At 41.5% G+C, this 18,882-nt stretch overlaps 1 protein-coding gene across 1 annotated transcript; it reads right to left on the bottom strand.

Moving 5' to 3' along the window:
• Positions 1 to 1,497: 1,497 nt before the first annotated feature.
• On the bottom strand, positions 1,498 to 1,977 carry LOC309828287 (ferritin light chain-like; the record flags this gene model as incomplete). The annotated part of the gene is made up of 1 exon (XM_082663535.1): positions 1,498 to 1,977. The coding sequence occupies one exon, from the start codon at positions 1,975 to 1,977 to the stop codon at positions 1,498 to 1,500; it is 480 nt and encodes a 159-aa protein (XP_082519661.1).
• Positions 1,978 to 18,882: the final 16,905 nt, after the last annotated feature.

Genomic DNA, 18,882 nt, shown 5'->3' with positions numbered 1-18,882 from the left:
GGGACTGTAGACCCTCAAGAGAGCTTATCCATGGTTTACACCCTCTCAAGGACAATTCTCTTTGTTTTCTCCTTCCTTTCTTTTCTCCTGCTCTGCTTAGCACCAAGGTACTTCTCCCAAAAAACTACTGGGGTGGAAGGAATAGGGTGGAAATACTGATGGTTGATCCTTTCTGTGATGCTGTAGCCCTTTAAAATCTCAGCTTAATGCATAAATGCGAGATGGTTTACCAGACGCACAACACTGAATGGGCCCCATGCTTTAACTTTTGTTTCCCTCGTGCCACAAGGCCTTCAAAAACACAGCTCCGTTTCTTCCAGATTGGCAAATGCCTTCAGAGGTAAAGCAATCCATAAATTTTCCATTTACCTTTCTAATTTTAATACTTACTTGGTATTTCCTTTCTATTTTGTCAGCTCTTTGATGCTGTTACAGGGTTACAAATGTTTAATTCAGCAGTTTTAGCTGTTTCAGTGGGAGAGCTAGTCCAAATAACCTGGTCTGTCATTGTCACCTCATCAGGCTTTTAAAGAATCGTCTTTAAACATCTTTAATAACTTTTTTCCTTTTATAATCAGGAAAAAAACCCTAAGAAATTCAGGAATTTTTCTTTCCTTTTGTCTGACTTATGTTCTATTCTTTTCTGTTTTTTTTTTTTTAATTTTGAGATTATTTCTAACTCTCTGGGATTCTTTTTTTTTTTTTTTTTCCAATGGTACCATCAATTTCAGAGTGCTAAGGGAAATGGAGTGAGCATATGGTAACTACTGCAATGAAATTTGGTCCTTTACTCATGTCTCTACCAGATGTGGGATTGCATACATAATCACCATTTCTTTATAAAGTCGACCAACTTGGCTAATTTCCTTAATTTATTTAGTATGTTTCCATAAAGAAAGTGATCTGAGCTGAATTAATCTGGTAGAAAAACCAGAGTTATCCATGAAGAGGTAAGTTGCGGGGGGGGGGGGGTTGGCGGGGAGAGTATGAACCACCCACTTACTTAATATGAATGCAATTCCAGATTGCATGGATTTTGCAGATCTTACAACAAACTTCCTTCACTTTAGGTTTTCATTAACCTTTAGCTGGTTTTTTTTTTTTTTTCATGCTTCATGAAACACACTTAGGACCTCTGTATTGCTATTATGGGAATGTGACGTAAGATGTGTCATCCTCTGTTTTTTCAGATCATGACTTCCCTCCCTATTATAAATGTCTTTTTTTCTTTCTTTTTTAAAAACATTCTCTGTGGTTCTATTTAGACTTCTCATGTATATTTCTCATCTGACACATACTCAATTTACTTTTCTAAATGGAGATAATTTCACTTTCATTTTCTCATTATTTGAGTAATACATCCCTGTAAAAATGCAGAAAACCAAAGCTCTATTTTTTTTTTCTGCAAAAAGCTTTATTGTTTCCATTTGGTCCACATCTTGGGACAGGGCTCCAGGGTGGTTAAAAAGCTGCCTAGTGGCTGCAGAGCGGGGCTCCTCAAAGCCTTCTGGGCTCCGGAGGCTCCTGGTGGTTCTGGAAGGTGAGCCTCTCAAAGGGATATTCGCCCAGCCCAGCCTGGGGGCCAGCCGGCCTGCGGAGGTTAGTCATGTGGTCGCCCATCTTCTTGATGAGTTTCACCTGCTTCTCCCGGAAGCGGCTCTCCCGGAAGTCACAGACGCGGGGGTATGCGGGGGCACAGCCGAGGGCAGGCGGGTCCTCAAGGGTCTTTTTCAGGTTCTTCTCCGCTAGCACGGCGGCTCCGACAGCGTCTTGGGTTTTACCCCACTCGTATTGGGGAGGTTTCTGCTCCTCCTGGAAGAGAGGGCGGCCGCCGCACTGGTTTTTTATTTTCAAAACGCTCGGCGCCCTCGTGCTTCTCCTCGGCCAATTCCCGGAAAAGCGGCCCACGCTCTCCAGAGCAACATCGTCGAAATAGAAGCTCAGAGCGAGGTAGGTGTAGGAGGCTTGCAGATGCATGTTGGCCAGGTGTTGGCCTCCACCTCGGTGGAGTAATTCTGAGGAATCTGGGAGCTCGTGGTTGATCGGTAATGAGGAGTTACGCTCCAAAAAATGGCGTTGGCTGTTCCCTGTGACCGAGGATAGCGGAGTGGCTGATTCCAAAGGCTGTGACTGGAAAAAAGGTTGGAGTGTGGTGGGAGGCAGGAGCAAGGGGTGTCCCTGGGTCTGTTCTGTCCAAACGCTGTTGAAGCAAAAGACAGATCCGCGGGACCTCGGAGCACACTGTCCAAAGCCCTTCTTTAACAGCACTTTCCAGAGAGAATTTCACTGGCCCTTTATTAAGGGTTTTTGGTAAATATAATTACAAATTTCTCTTTCCCTCTCTCTATACACGTATCTAAAGTTGTGTGTATAATATGCGCATGTATTTATGTATATGAAGTATGTATGTGTACGTGCATACACACGTATGCATTTATAAAAATGCAATCATACTATATAACTATAAGAAGGTGTGAGCAAAACAAAACTGTTCTTTACTAATAATACACAGCCACGTCTATCTCTTTAAGAGGTGGCAACACTTCTTTCTGGATCAGATAACCTTTTGCTTAGCAAAATACATTCATAGGCTATTTGTCAACAAAACGGTGGTCTCTGTACAAGTCCTGAAGGTAGAAAATTGAAACAAAGAGAATTAAATTCCACTCATTAAAAAAAAAAAAAAGAATGTGAGAGCTCTGAGGAGCCACTGTGGAAAGAGGCACAGGGGCTCTGGAGGAAAGAGAGCTAGCTAGCAAATTAGCTAGAGACAAACTAAGAGCCAGTGGCAGTTACAGAGGGATTTAAAAAAATGATGGCCGAAATCCAATCCTTAGTGAATGTCACTACAAAAATGTTGTGAATGCCGCCTTCCCTGCCTCTGCCCCATCACTCTTTTCTAAACCATCTATAGAGGAGTTCATATACTATATTATCTTTTGTCTGAGGTACTTTGTGGAGTGAAGGCACTGGGATGGTATTCATCGTGGCCTCATACTGTCCAGAAAAGCACAAGAAGGGAGAGATTCAGAGTAGTGATGGAGAATTTAGCATGAGGTAGAAACTGGAACCAGAGTTTGTGAGAAGATACGTAAGCTGGGACTTGAATGTGGATCCCTGTTCTTAACCACTGGAGTCCTGAGCATGGTAGCCTCCATCCTTCCCACATACTAGCCTTTATTGCCCTTAGCTATAGTCCAGTACCAATATTATTTACCAACTAGTATTGCATCCCTAGTCATTTAGGGGTTTCTTAATTCTATTTATTATTGTATCCTCACCTCATACCTGTTGTCGAATTGTTCAATACAGCTTTGATAGACTGTTAGCAAGTGCTAGCTCTCCCTTTTCATATCATATAGGGTAGGACCTTTTGAGTCATTCTTATCATCATTAAAACAATATTTGAGGACATGATTTGGTTGATGACAGGCACAAATGTTAGAACTTTTTAAAATTAGCTAAAGGGTCTGGTACACACTGAGCCCTAAAATTAGTAACTTCTTTTTTTTTTTCCTTTTACTCTGTATTCAAAAAAGCTATTACCAAGAGCAGGGCAATGAATGGGGCTGAAGAAACAGAGTTTGGTTAAAAAAGAAAATAATATGGAGCTATTAGAGCCCAGATTCCCTGTTCCACTCTGCCCAGACAGTAGACTACCCTTCCCTATGCACCCCTGACAAGAGACAGGATATTTATTTTCTGGAGAAAGGACACTGTCATGCTTGCAAAGACTCAAAATATTCTCAGATAGCCTTCCTGGGGAAAATTCTGGAGGGTGTACTCCTATAAACAATTGGTTAGAAAACAAAACAAACAAACAAACATGGAATTCAGGAATGCGCACTCCAACACAGGAGACTTGCAAAGGAAAAGACCTAGAATAACAGTTGAGTAGCAGGCTGAGAAATGAAGGTCCGGAATGGAGCAAAGTGGGTGGAAAGCTCTGGGAGGGAGATCTTTAGGGAAGAAAGAAAATGGAACTGATGTGTTTGGGTAAATGGAAAATATTATTCACAGGTGTGTGGCAGAGATGTTGAACCATTTGAAAAATATGAACAAAGCTCACTTAGAAAACCAGGCAAAAACAGGTAAACAAACAAACCCAAGGCAATGATTGACTCCAAGGACTATGAAGGCTTGTCCAAAAACGAAGGCATATTCATAAAATACAGGTTGGCTCAGAAGCATCATAAAATGTGTAGGTAATGTCTAAAATGTGTAAGTTAAGAAAGAATAGTATAGGTCTATTATTTATAAATGTGGAAGTAAATATTAAGGAAAACATTTAGAAGAGTTGAGTGTTGGCTGTGGAGAGTTGGTCTGAAGTATGCAGAGAGGTTAGGCAGAGGAATGTTATTTTTCATTATGCCATTAAATTAAGTGTACTCTTTTGCATTTAAAACCATGCACTGAAACTGTTTTGGTAAACGTTAATTTAAAAAGTCAGACAGTATATTTTTTTATACAGCATGGCCCATAAACACAACCCAGACTTCATTTGGTGTTCAACTGAGAACTTTTCAACATTGAGGGAAAATGGTCTGTTTTGGAATCACTGAGAGATAGTACAATGATATAATATCAAGTAGAGTAGACTTTGACCGATTTAAATGGTTTTTCGTGGTAGTTTTTAAAACAGGCAATTTTTCCTTACTTACTATGTAAGATTGGACCCTACACTAATAGAGACTAAGGTTGCCAGACTTAGCAAAAACAAGCAAGTAAGCAAACAAGCAAAAGAAAAAGCAAAACAAACTAGGATGGTCAGTTAAATTTGAATTTCAGATAAACAATACATTTTAAAGTATATCTCAAATACTGCATGGGATATACTTACACTAAAATACTGTTCACTGTTTTTCTGAAACTCAAATGTATTGGGTGTCCTGTATTTTATGTGGCAACCCTATTAGATGCTCGAAAGAATTGTTGGGCCTCTTTTTTCTTTAGGACCCATTATGATCTGTCATCCAAGAATTATCAAACCTGCTTGCAATCTGTCTCTATTTTCAAGCTCTATCAGCTTTTGGGATTAATGAGTTCCATAAGGTGACTAACCACCTGTAAGTCCAGAAGAATGAGTCCATCTGTGCTCCTCTGTCATAAATTTGTCTGTAACTTGACAATGGTCCAACTAATGACCTGGATGCAAAACCTTAAGGGCAAATCCAGGAACAAGTCATGGTAAACAGATCTGATGTGTGACATGGAATGACATATCTGAATAAGTTGGCATATACTTGGTAGAAGGTGGTGACCTTGTCTTAAGACTGTCAGACATAAAGTTGATCTTGTCCTTCCTTTGAACTCAGGCTCAACATCTTAATAGTCATGGCTGTTACCAATCAAGCTTTTATCCCAAGTCAGTCCATTTTCTTGGTTAGAATTTTTCCTTGGGACCTCTTTCACCTTTAATATAATTGCAGAGTAATTCATTCTTCTTCATTGGCAATTAGCTGGTCAGGGTTGGTATGCCCAGTTTTCAAATCCTTTCCAGAATTCAACTCTTCAAACAGCCTGGAGAAATCAAAGAAGCCATAAAGTGGTCAATTGCATGCCTCTGCTTTTCAGTTATTTCCAGCATGGTGAAGAGTCTATCTGTAATGGACTTAGGAGTATTAAATCCTTAACTTTAAAATGTGGTGTTTTCTGGTTATCAAAGAACTTTTTCTGAAATGAAATGTATCCTGCTAAAATTACTTCCCTAGCTTATGCTGCTCTTTTTTTCCCCCTCCTTCCTCTCCTTTATAAAAGGCAGAATAATTTTCTCCTCATAATTCCAATCTCTTTGATTTTCCATATCTAGCCAAAATGTCAGTTAGCCTCTCTGTTAGAAGATTATTGGCTTCTAAAAGTTTTGTAACTTCAGCAATTTTATTCCTTTCATAGTTTTCAATTTAATCAGTATCAGTCATTTTATTCATCTTCTGATAATTCACCCCAAACTGTAAGATCTAAAATGGCTTGTGTGGGCTTCCCTGGTGGCACAGTGGTTACGAATCCACCTACCAGGGTTTCCCTGGTGGCGCAGTGGTTGAGAATCTGCCTGCTAATGCAGGAGACATGGGTTTGATCCCTGGTCTGGGAAGATCTCACATGCTGCGGAGCTACTGAGCCCGTGCACCACGACTACTGAAGCCCGCATGCCTAGAGCCCGTGCTCCGCAACAAGAGAAGCCACTGCAATGAGGAGTCTGCGCACCACAATGAAGAGTAGCCTCTACTCGCCACAACTAGAGAAAGACCACGGGCAGCAACGAAGACCCAACACGGGCAAAAATAAATAAATTAATTAATTAAAAAAAAAAAAGAAGCTACAGAGAGTATTTACATAGATTTCACCTGAGAAGTGGGAACAAACAACCATGCTGGTGGGTGCTTTTCTCTTGGGGAATCCACCTGATTATGGATGAACCTATCAATTGCCTACAGTAGACAAAGACTTGCCTTTTTTCCAAAAACAGAACCCAGATTTTACTTGGGCAGTAACGTGATTAGGCTTAGCGGTGAATCGTGATTGGTTGAAGCCATGCCTTTGCCACCTACCCATGTACTAGGGGAGTCATCTATACAGTTCTTGCTGATTAGGTGTAAATGAAAGTCAGCTGAGGCATCTTGGAAAGCAGAACTTGTGCGTACCACCCTCCTCTCTTCCTGAATTGTCAATGTGATGCCAGAAGCTACAGCAGTCATCTTGTAACTATGAAGCAACAAGCATGAAGACAAAAGGAAAAAAGGTAACTGTGAGAATGAAAGCTAGCAATTACCGACATTCATACTTCTTGGGTAAGCCTTGGAGAGTTGGGTTTTCTATTACATTAAGCCAAAAAGCACTCCTGATAGCCCTGTTTGGTAATTGCCAGTGGAGTAGGTTTTGAGTCTTTTTGCCTTTCTTTCTTCATATAATTTTAATTTTCTTATTCCTGCTTTGGAATAACCTTCAACTCTTTTATCCATCCTTCCCATGGTATCTATGAGGCCGCACAGTAAGATAAAAAAAGAAGCTATTGGATTCAGAAGGCTTGAATATGATTATCATCTGTTTCAGGGGCATTACCATCAGTGAGAATTTAAATCTTGAAGGCTTAGTTTTCTCATCTGTAAAATGAGGAGGATGATGACAACCACATCCACACTAATGATAATAGCCTGACACGTGTTGCTCATTATGAAATGCCAGGCACTGAGCCAAAGAAATTTTGGACATTGTCTAAGGCTTCTCAACATGATGATGGTGTAGTTAAAAACTTTCTAGTGTATTGATGAGAAAATGAAAATTTATAAAAGTTAAGTTGTTTGTCTTAAGTTTTGTGATGTTGAACTCATCTCTTTCAGCTATTTATTCAATATCAATGTAGCCAGCCTCCAAGGAGGCCCCCAGTGTTACTGGCCCCCTGGTAGTCATGCTGTAGTAATCTCCCACCGTGGCCCAGGTTACATCTATGTGACCAAGAGCATACAGCAGAAGGAGTGGTCTGTCACTTGTGAGATGAGGTTCTCTTCTTCATCACTTGCTCTGGGGCGAGCTAACTGCTGGGTTGTGAGGGCCCTCAGAAGCACATAGAGCCATCCACGTAGAAAGGTCCCGAGGCTTGCCAAACTGTAGATTCTTCAGCCCCAGCCCAGCCTCAGTTGCCTGCAGCCCCAGCTGACAGCAGCTTTATGAGAGACCCTGAGTCAGAGCCCCACAACTAAGCTGCTCTCAAATTCCTGACCCACAGAAACTATGAGATAATAAATGTTTGTTGTTTTAAGATGCGAAGTTAAGGGCTAATTTTCTGTGGAGCAATAGACAACCAATACAGTCACCTCAGGGAGTGTTTCCCTGACTCTCCTACTTAAAATTGACTCCTTCCCCTGCTATCACAGAACTCCCCAGCCTCCTTATACTTCTTTTTTCTTAGCCCTTACCACCTAAAGCCTCTGAAGACAGGAGTTTCTTGTCTGTTTTATTTAACGCTGTGTCCTCAGCGCCCAGAGTGGTTCATGGCCCATACTAAGGGCAATCAGTATTTGTGAAATGAACAAATGTCCTGCTCCACAATCTCTACTGTTAACAGTCTTCTTTTGTCTGCTTCCTGTCTCATATGCAAAATAATATATAAAAATACCTACGGGAATGTCTGTTTCTGTTTACAAATTTGAATGGCCTTTTGCAGTAGGATACTACCAACTTTAAGCCATATTTCTGTTAGTACTTACCCGTACTAAAACTCTTCTCAATCTGGAAATCAGTAAAATGGAAGGAATTTTAGGTACGATGTCTATTAGAACAAGTAGATCCCAGTTCTAATTCCATCTCCACGTCTCATTTATTTGTGACCGTGAAGAACACAATTTCTTCCAACTTAATTTTTCTCACCTCTTCAGTTTCCTTTTTATTCAAACACGTCTTATTCAACTTTATCTTAGAGAAAAAACATACTTCTTTCATAGTTTCTAAAAATTGTGCCTATTTTGTCTTCACTTATATTGTAAGTTTTGACTAATAACTTCCGATGATCTTAGGGGAAAATAAAGGCCAAAAGGGTTGTAATTGTTTGATCTTCTCATGGGGCCCGGAGTTAAAGGATCCTAGATGACATACTTGGAAATTTACAAAGCTGTGTTCAAGGGCTCACACTGACCATCACAATGGAATTTGTTGAAGAGTTAAGGCCAGTGGCATCTACCCAAGGCTTTGATCTGGAATAATTGCTAATTTAATGAGGCTTTTAGGTTGAAGGCATTATCTCACCCAACAAAGTCTTTTCTATGGAAGAGGGTGGAGTAAAGTGTGATGTGGCAGTAGAGTTTAATCCCCACTAGCAGTTTGGGAAAGAATTATTCAGAACATACTTCTCGGCTGCTCAATACCAGCTATTCTTTGTCATCTCTTCTTTGTTCTAAGAAGTTTTGATAATATTTGGGTCATTCTCTGCTCTTGTTAATATTCAGCACTTCTGTTTTAGTTTATACCCTTCATGTTTCTCAAAGTAACTTTGGTCAAATTTTGTGTTAATGGCTATCTCGCATCCTTCAGTATTTATCTGGGTCTTTCTCCCCATCTCTTTCTCTGTCCCTTTCTCATTCTGTATCTTAGGAAGTTTTTTTTTTTTTTTTTTTTTTGGCGGTACACGGGCCTCACTGTTGCGGCGTCTCCCATTGCGGAGCACAGGCTCCGGACGCGCAGGCTCAGCGGCCATGGCTCACGGGCCCAGCCACTCCGCGGCATATGGGATTCTCCCGGACCGGGGCACGAACCCGTGTCCCCTGCATCGGCAGGCAGACTCTCAACCACTGCGCCACCAGGGAAGCCCATCTTAGGAAGTTTTGATTGAATATACGAACATCTCAATTCAAGCTTTCAGAAAATATGGAGAGTTTACGGGGTGACGTAAGTGAGAAAGTCTGAAGATAGAGCTTCAGATGTGGTTTGATTCAGAATTTTATGATGTTACTAGATATCTAGATACTTTTATCTGGGATTTCCTTGATTCTGCCCTCTTCCAGGTGTCAGCTTCATCCTATTATTGGTTTCCTTATGGTTGTAAAAATTGCTACTGTCACTCAGGTTCCCACATCAGCAAACCATGCATCCAGAAAAAGAATATTTACCTGTTTTCTTGGGTTCCAAGTTACAACACGAGGATCTGAAATAGTTTAGTTCACATGCCAGGAAGAGGCTACTGGTTGACCTCTAATATCTATTCTCCTCTTTTTTCCTAGTAACATAATTTTATCTGGGCACATTTATGCCTGAAAAAAACCCCTAGATTTTCCACCTTCCTTTGCTGCTAGTGTAACTATGTGACTGAGTTCTAGCCAACGAGATACAAGCAAAATTGCTGTGTACAGTTTTCGTGTTTTTCCCCTTAAGTAAAGAAGAGGAAACATGGGAGCTCTCTAGTTGTAAGCAGTCTTGGAAATCTGCAGATAAGAGCCGGACTTTAGGACTAGCAGAGCAACAAGGTAGAAGCAGCTCAGGCCCCTGCTGCCTCCACAGAGCACAGTCATCATCCCAGCTTGAGTTCTATCTGATAGAGAAACAAACCTTGATCTTGTTTAAGTCACTGTTAATTTTGAGTCTCTGTCCCATTTACAGTCACATCCTTTTAAAAACATCTACCTAATCCTGAAGCAATCACTGATCTGAAGGGTGGAATGCATCGATTGGTTCAGTTGCGGTCGCACGCTTCCCTGCTGGAGTTTTGGGTGGAGTCAGCTTCCCGGAACCATGTGGATCTCCAAATGCAAATCGAAGGCTGTTCAGAAAGGAGAGGGAGGAAGTGTGGAAACTACCACCAGTTGTCCAGTAAGCTTTAGTTTCCTTTCTCTCTCTCTATTTATTCTGGTTGTAGCGCTCATGACTAATTTGCTTGCAACTCAGGGATTGTTGCTGGCTTTAAGAGGTCCAAACAGATAAATAAACAGCAAAACCATGAGGTTGCTACATCTTAGAAAACGGTGGTGCTCAAACGATGGTTTGGTGAACATTGTGAAGGGCATGTTGCTCCTTTGGAAGGATAAGGGAAGATTGAGATGCATGCTTTCCTTTGATTTTAGTTTTTTTGTGTGAGTAGACACTGTGTCTTCATCACGAAGAGTATGCTCAATACTTGTTTGTCACTTGAATGTGTTTAATCACTGCAGCACTGAGAATTAAATAGCCTTTCCAAAGTGGATCATGAATGTGCCATTAACCAAGAAAAATAGGGGTAAGAAATAGATTGTAAAAATATGGAAATAACTCTTACTAAAGGAGAATAAATTTCCCCAGTGGCACAAAAGAATAAGTTTTAGGATACATGAATAATAGCACATAGTTATATTTAACACATTTATGGAGAGGAACCAGAAATAGGGAGAGAAAAATCTTAGCGTAGACATTCCCCAACTTTACCTGCTTACATTTAACTTCATGGTTTGCCTGTTCATCTGGAAATTCATGGATGGGGATTCAGTATTTAACATGCTGAGAATGTGTTTTCAATGTGTATTCCAGGGAATGGGGGTAGGGGTGGGGTGAGCTGGAAGGCAGTTCACTTTTCTGCTTGTCCACATACATCCTGAAGAGATCCATTTCACAGATTGAAGTCAGTTCCCACCAGGTATCATTGTTTACCCTTATAATTTCCCCTGTGCCAAAAATAAGGGTTTTTTTGATTTCACAAGACATTGCCCCTAGACTTTTTGAATAGAGTTAAAAATCGATTTATCTTTAATAGAGCTGAAAACCTGTATTACAAATACATTAAAGTCAGCCGCAGAAGTCCCCCAAAGTACTCTGTCAAGGAGGGCGGAGCAAAAGCAAGAGTGCAGAAAGACCACCAGTAGATAATGAGGAAATTGCTGTGAAGGTACTTGTGTTTACATTTGCAAAAGAGCTCCAGCTATGTGCATTGTTTCAACTAAATTTTTTATAATATGTCACCTTAGGCTGTATCACACACCAGTCGCAGCACGGAGCTTTTGCTCAGTGTCTCTCTTTCCATTGTTGTGTGAACAATGTGCTTCAAAAACTTGTCTAAACAAGGCTTTTTGCTGCTGCAGGCAGCAGCAATGACTGCTGGGATATCATACTAGAAAAGGTGGGGTGGGGTGAGGGGAGTAGTTTAGCAATTGTATGGTTCCACCGTATGCAAATACCTGGCCTGGATTAAACATGGACTTGGTGCCCGTTGACTCTGGCTGCTGTTGGATGTGTTTGCCTGGGTTATTGATCTACAAGTATGGGTGCCACTCGTCTTTAATGACTTGCTGGGATCATATGGTTGAAGTGATAGCTTCATTTGGGCTGAGCTGACAGCCACAGGTATACAGCCCTCAGCTCCGGTGGCTTTTACAGGTTTCAGGGAACAACTTCTGGTCTTGGTTAGGTGGCCTGCTGAGGGCAATGTTCATTCTAAATGTTCCCAGAAAATCAGATAGAGCTTTTCCTCGTTGTGGTGAGTCAGTGCCAACCATATAACAAAGACCACTTAAGTGGTTAACTCCTCTGCTCTGAGCCTGCACAGAGACTTGTGATGGGACCTTTTGGCTCGGAATCAGGTGGAGAATGTTCTATATCTCTTTGTGGCGATTGAGGGGCGGGTGCCTGACTGTGATCTGGGGGACCGGGATGGTCATGAATGGACAGCGTAACATTCTGGGAGGGAGTGGGATAAATTGAGGGGGAGTGGAACACAGACTTCATGAGTCTAGAGAGCTCAAAATATTTTCAAGGACTGTGGGCATGGGCTATGACTTGTGATTTATAATGGAACCGAAATTAATACTTGAGTGGCTCTTAAGTCTGGGCAAAGAAAGCTCTTGACTTCAATGCAGAAAACTGACACCTGGAATGAGTCCCTGACTGCTGAGTTATATCCTTGGTCCCAACTGAGTTAAGCTCTGCAGGAAAACTATTCTTTAATGTTGGTGGAAGATGCAGCACTGTCTATTCTAGAGACCATAGTGATGGGGCTGGAGGGCAGCTACAGTTAACTCCCTGTCAGGGTCGTCAGGGTCATGGTCCTCTAAAGCTGGAGTTTCTAAATTCTTTTGATCTTCAGAATCCCCTGGAGAGCTTTAAGCATACTGATTCCTCGGTCCACCTTGACTTACTGAATGGGAGACTTTGGTGTGGGCCTGAGATAAAATCTTTGAAAAACATCTCTGCAGAAGGTTTTGAGGATTGGACAGAATTAAGAACTGCCTTGAGCAGTGTTGCATCATGGTAAAGTGTGGAGACTTTGAGTCAGACTGTATAGGGTTAATCCCTGCCTTGCAGCTTCTCAGCTGTGAGCCTAGACTAGTAACTTCTCTGTATTTCTGTGCTGTCACCTGTTATACGGGGGTAATGATGGTACTTCCCCATTGAGCATGAGTGAGGATTAGTGTGGGAAGAACTCAGCATAATGTCTGGCATGCAATCCATACTCTATATTATAAAGTTAACTATTATTATTAGCTATTAGGGCAATGTTAGTCTTTAAGAACCAAATCTGTTCACACCGGCAAAGACCAGAACAATGACAGTCATGATAATAGCTAAGAGTTATTGAGTATTTACTGTGTGCCAGAAAGCACAAGGTTCTTTCCAATAATTATCCCATCTCGTTATCACATCTACTCCCTAAAGTAGGCAGTATTAGTATCCCTGTTGTTTAAAAGCGGTATCTGATATGCAGAAAAGTGAGATCCTATGCCCAGAGTCCCGTTCTTTACAGCTAGTGAGTGACAGTGCTGGGATTTGAACCCTGGACCATCTGACCCCAAAGCCCTTGTACCTGATAAGTGCTACTACCTTCTGCTGCTGCTGTACCTGCTATGAACCTCTCCTTTAGATGAAAAAATTATAGAACTGTAAAAATTTCATGTTTCCTCAGTACTTTTTGCTGTCTTCTGTGTTTTGTACCGGCTACACACTTGTTTAATAAAGTCTTACGTTTTTAGGGTATTGAATGCTTTTTCAAATATCAAACATCTTCTTCCTCTCTGCTGAGAATCACTGTCCTTGAACATGGTTTATCTGCTTCACACAACCATGCCCTTGGATAAACTGACTTACTGTTTCTCCTGTACAAACACTGTGAGCATCTTAAGGGCAATGAGGGTGTTTGTGGTCCTTCTTTTGCCTCCCTCATGGCCCAGCCCATCTTATTTTACCATGCTGGTAAAATAAGATGTCATGGGCAGATGCTCAAAGAGTCCTTCAGTGAAAACAAGCTGAGCAAGTTTGGGTTCATTTAGGATTTTTTCTCTCTGAAATGTCTCCATTGGAAGTTGAGACTGTATTCCCTGCTCTGGAACACTTAAGTTTTCTTCTTCTCAGCTCTGTATCCACGGTCTATGTTAGGGAGCCTTAAAAAGATCCAGAAGAATTGAAATCAAGACCTTGAAGAGATATCTGTACTCCTATATTCATGGGAGCATTATTCACGATGGCCAAAACTAGACACAAGCTAAATGTCTATCACAGATGAACAGATGATGAAAATGTGGTCCACAGACCATGGTCTATGACTCAGCCTTAAAAAGAAGGCAGTCCTGCCATATGTGACAGATGAACCTGGAAGACACCGTGCTAAGTGCAGTAAGTCAGTCACAGAAGGGCAAACACTGTGATTCCACTTATATGAGGGATCTAAACTAGTCAAACACATAGAAGCAGAGAGTAGAATAGTGGTTGCCAGGGGCTGGGCGAAAGCAAAATGGAGAGTTATAGTTCAACAGGTATAAATACAGTTATACAAGATGAATAAGTTCTAGAGATCTGCTGTATAACATTGTGCCTATAGCTACCAATACTGTGGTGTACAGTTAAAAATTTAAGAGAGCTGGTCTCATATTGAGTGTTCTTACCACAATTAAAAAAAAGAGGGCTACTCACATAAAGTGGGAGTGAAACTGCCTTACCTCTCTGGTTTGGGCTGCCTCTCATTTGCCTTGGTCTTTCCTGAAGGTGACCCAGTATTGCTGTCTCATGTCAACGTCCTCTTGACCTGTAGACATTTTACAGTCTCTTTTGTGTCAGGGAGTAGTTAGATAGGTCTTCTATATAGTCTCGTAGTGCTCTATATTTTCCTTTTTAGCACTCCTCACCATTTTTCAAAGCATATTTATCTGTGTCTTGACTCGTGTCTCTACCCGCACACTGCAGCACCTGTGTCTGTTTTGCACAGGATAGTATCCCCAGTACCTATCAGAGTGCCTGGCACTCAAAAAATATTTGCTGAGTGAATAGATGGATTTATTATTCATATATTTGTGAAAAACAAGCGTGGAGAGAAATACAACTCAAATGGACTCAGTCACAAAAAGGGAATTATTGGCTCATATAATTGAAAATTCAGGAGGTAGATTCCTGAATGGAGGCAGGAGGCAAATGCTCAAACAATGAGGATCAAAATCTCCATCTCTCAGCTCTGCCTCCCTCTGTTTTCCTCATGCTTAGACAGCCCGTTATCTTATGGTGAATAGACTGCAACCAGCTGCAGGAGGCTATCCTCACAATTTTGTCAATGTAAAAAGCTTCCTTTTTCTCGCTTCTTCCATCAGAAGTCCCAGACTTGAATGTTATTGGCCCAACCTGGGTAACATGCTCGTGTCCTGAACCAATCACTGTTGCCTGCAGGGAGGGTCATGTGAGTTGTCCAGGCTTTGGTCATGCCCATCCCAGGATCAAGGGAGGGTATGCTCAGCCCCACCAGCACTGTGTATTCTGAGAGTCTGGGAGGTTGTTTTCCTCCTTGCTGGGACCCAGGTGTTATCTCTGGAAGGAAGAAGACGGGGTGCTGGATAGACAAAACTCACGGTTATTCACTGTGGTGCCAACCTACCTGTAAGTCTGATGAGTGTCCCTGAAGTTAAAAGGTAGAAAAGGTCTTAGAAAGAAGAGCTCATTGACTAAAAGAACTCACTAGATCACCAGGTGAGGCCCTCAATGGCAAAATCCAAAGTAAAGGAAGAAATTACCTGTACCAGCTTACTCTTCACTTCTTTCCTAATCAGAACCTCACTCTGGTTGTGAGCTGTGGTTTATTATGGGAAGAGCCGTACACTGAACTGGGAGGAGTACACTGTTCATGCAGGACAGTGCAGAATGGAACAGGGCTTAACCAACACAAGGATTTGTAGACGTGTGCTTCCTTAAGTGGGCATTGAAATGCCTCCTTCCACCCACATCTCACCAAGTCAGCCAGGTTTTCTAGGATTCTGGGTGTGCTATTAGCTTGTTTTCATTATGTCACTCCAGGGACCCCAAGAAGGGTCCGAGTGATGAGAGGTGGCCCAGCTTTCTACATTTAGGCTTTAACTTCCGAGTGAAATTGTCTTGAATAATGTATTTATCTATAACCTGGAATGGCAAGCAGTTGACTTTCATTTTTGGCTCAGTAATCATTCATCTTCTTAATGCCATCAGCTTTTTAATTATCCCTCCTCCATTGGATGTGGGCTTCCATGTACCTCTCTCTTGCTGCAGAAACCAAGGGATGAGGAGAGGAGAGCAGATACCACCTCTACCTGTTCTCTGAAAGAGCCAGAAACTCATTGTGTGACTTGAGTTCAGCCAATCAGATGCTCTCTCCTGGGGCTTAAATCTTGAAGTAGTGATATTAGCAGAAGCAAAGTGTTTGGAGGAATTTTCATGGCCACTGTTGGCAATGGCAGCGATAAGAGTGGTATCACTTACAATATTCGGACTAGACTATTTCTGAAGAGAGAGAGTTGCTGTGCTTCCTGTTTCTAGCAAATCAGCCCCTGGAGCCCTTGCCATCACCAAACCCCACGTTCCAGCTGCCCCCTGGAACTGAGCCATTTACATGCTTCCAACGAATCCTTCTCGCTAAAGGTCATCGCAGTTGGTTTATTTTCCTTGCAACCAGGGATCCTAACTGATGCCTTTGTTTTTTTTTAAAAATTGCTTTGACTGTATTTTATAGGTAAGGAATTCTAATTCCAAATTCATCCACTTTCTAGAAAAGATTAGACCTTAGGGTAAAGCCACTGGGCTGGGAGTCAGGAGCACTAAATTTAACCCCCAGTGCTCTAGCCATTTAGCTATAGGATTTCAGTGAGTCATTTAATGTCCATCTCAGTTTCTTCACCTATAAAATGGGAGTAGGATAATTTTCTTTCTTTCTTTCTTTCCTTTTTTTTTTAGTTCGTCCTATTACATGACTAAAATCTGGGGATTTGTGTCTTACAGTAGTTAGCATTGCCATAACTAATACATGGTAGGTATGTTATAGTTACTCAAAGAGAGAAACTGATCTATAAAACAAATTACTTACACAACATGCTTACTGTAGAACTCAATGCAGTTGGAGAATTGGGATTACTACCAAAGTTAGAGAGCAGTGTCAGAGAGGCCAGCTGGGACCTCAGGCAGAGCTGCATATTGTTTCATGCCTTCGTAGATTCATCATGGTACAGGTTCTGGCTCTCTGTATGGTGGGTTCGAAGCTAACTTTGCTCTGGTGACCTAACTCACATTAGCCAAATTCGTAAGAGATGATTTATAAAGTCTGATGCCAGTATATTCATGTACTGTGACACCTGTACCTGTTATACTGTTCTGAGTACCCAGGGTAACTCCAAGAAACATATTTACCAATCCTACCTTTTGATTCTTTTTTTCCCCCAGATTCTATGAAGACCACAATTCCGTTAACGTAATTATTTAAATAGTCAACTTATAGTACAAATGAGCAGATAATTGTTACATCATTATCTCCCTGCAGCTATATCTGACTCAGTAGACAGAGGCTTGGAAGGGATTTATTTTGAAATCATTTCTTTAAGTTTTATTTTTTTATACAGCAGGTTCTTACTGGTTATCTATTTTATGCATATTAGCGTATACATGTCAATCTCAATCTCCCAGTTCATTCCACCACCGCCACCACCCCCGCTTTCACGAAAATTTTCTGCTCATAGGGATGTTGTGAGTGCCAGTGAGAGAGTGTCGCAGAGCACTGAGAAGGAAGAATACCATATAAACTATAAATATGAGATAGAATTATGTGGATCGTCCATGAGTGGATGAATTTGATTGAATGCTTCAGAGTTGCAACTTTATTCTACCTCTCCTCAGCACATGCTAATTAGTGACATTGGGATTCATGGATTCATTCCAGAGACTTTTATTAAGTGCCCACTATGCGCCAGGCACCAGTTTCTAATGAGCATTTTTATAAGGAATTTATCATTTGCTGCGTGGCTGGCATCTTCCACTTCTACGGAATACACTATTCAGATCTCCATGCCTGCAGGATGAAATCATTGACTAGTTTGCAGGTGTTCTTCCTCCTTTGCCAAGTTACCTTTTTCCTCCTGAGAAAGCACTGATGAAACAAGGGCCATCTGGAAGCATCCTTTCTTTCCGGCCGTGTCTTCGCTTTACCCAACGAAAAAAGTTTCAGCTAGGTACGCCTTGGTGCCGATTTCCACCCCCTGCCCCCCAGCAGTTTCTCAAGGTGTCCATGCTGGCAGGGGGAGAGGACCCTGATAAGCTAGCATTAAACTTTCATGTCAGCAAGGACTGACAGAACAAGCAAGGGGGCAGATGATAATTTAGAGCATCAACCTCAGCTAGCACTGCTGTTTGGGGGGAAAAAAAGAAAGGAAACGTAAATAACAATATCATAAACACTTTGGCAAATAGAAAAAGGCACAATGCCATAAGAACTGTTCTGAACTAATGAAATTTTTTTTTTCTGACAAAAAGTCATCAAAAAGTGAAGAAAAAAGGTGAGGTCTTCAGTTCAGTAAATGAGTGCAATGCACAAGTCTTGAAATTTATTCGATATACATTGAAAGCTACATTGTGTGATCAGCAGGGCAGAATTTTAGAAGGTGGTTGCAGGTAACGGTGATGACTTGGAAAGCTTGGCAGGTGGGGTTTATCTGGAACAGGCTAAGGATCACTTATTCTTGTATTTTAGGGGAAGAAAGGGTCTAAGTAGACCCTTTCTTCCCCTAAAACAGAATCAATTTTGCTGGGAGATTTATCTGTCGGCCTTAATAGAACTACAAAATTATGCTGTCTCTAAGTGCTAGTATCTAGCTCATTCTTCTGATTTCGGGGGTGAGAGCTGAGGTGAAAAGCCATTGTTTATGTCGATTATTTACAATTCTTAAGCGAACACAAAGAAGGGAAAGTTTCGCTGCTGCCTAATTATTCATAGTGATTAAGTATTTCTGGAGCGCCAGCTCTACCAGTGGCACATGAGAGTGGGCCCAAAAGCTTGTGTTGAGAGGGGCCTTTTACCTTTGTTCCACGAGGCTGATTGTTTTAATGAGAGGTGGACAGGCCTCCCTCTGCTGGGACTGGCTTCCGTTTACCACTTAAAAGCAAGCCTTTGCAAGAGGTGACATGTCGGAATGTGGATTCACAAAATGTGGGAGCTGGGAG

The sequence above is a fragment of the Grampus griseus genome (assembly GCF_964374135.1).
Source record: "Grampus griseus genome assembly, chromosome: 10".
Taxonomy (NCBI): Eukaryota; Metazoa; Chordata; class Mammalia; order Artiodactyla; family Delphinidae; genus Grampus; species Grampus griseus.
The sequence above is the reverse complement of the archived record's forward strand: the minus strand, read 5'-3'. Positions and strand labels throughout refer to the sequence as shown.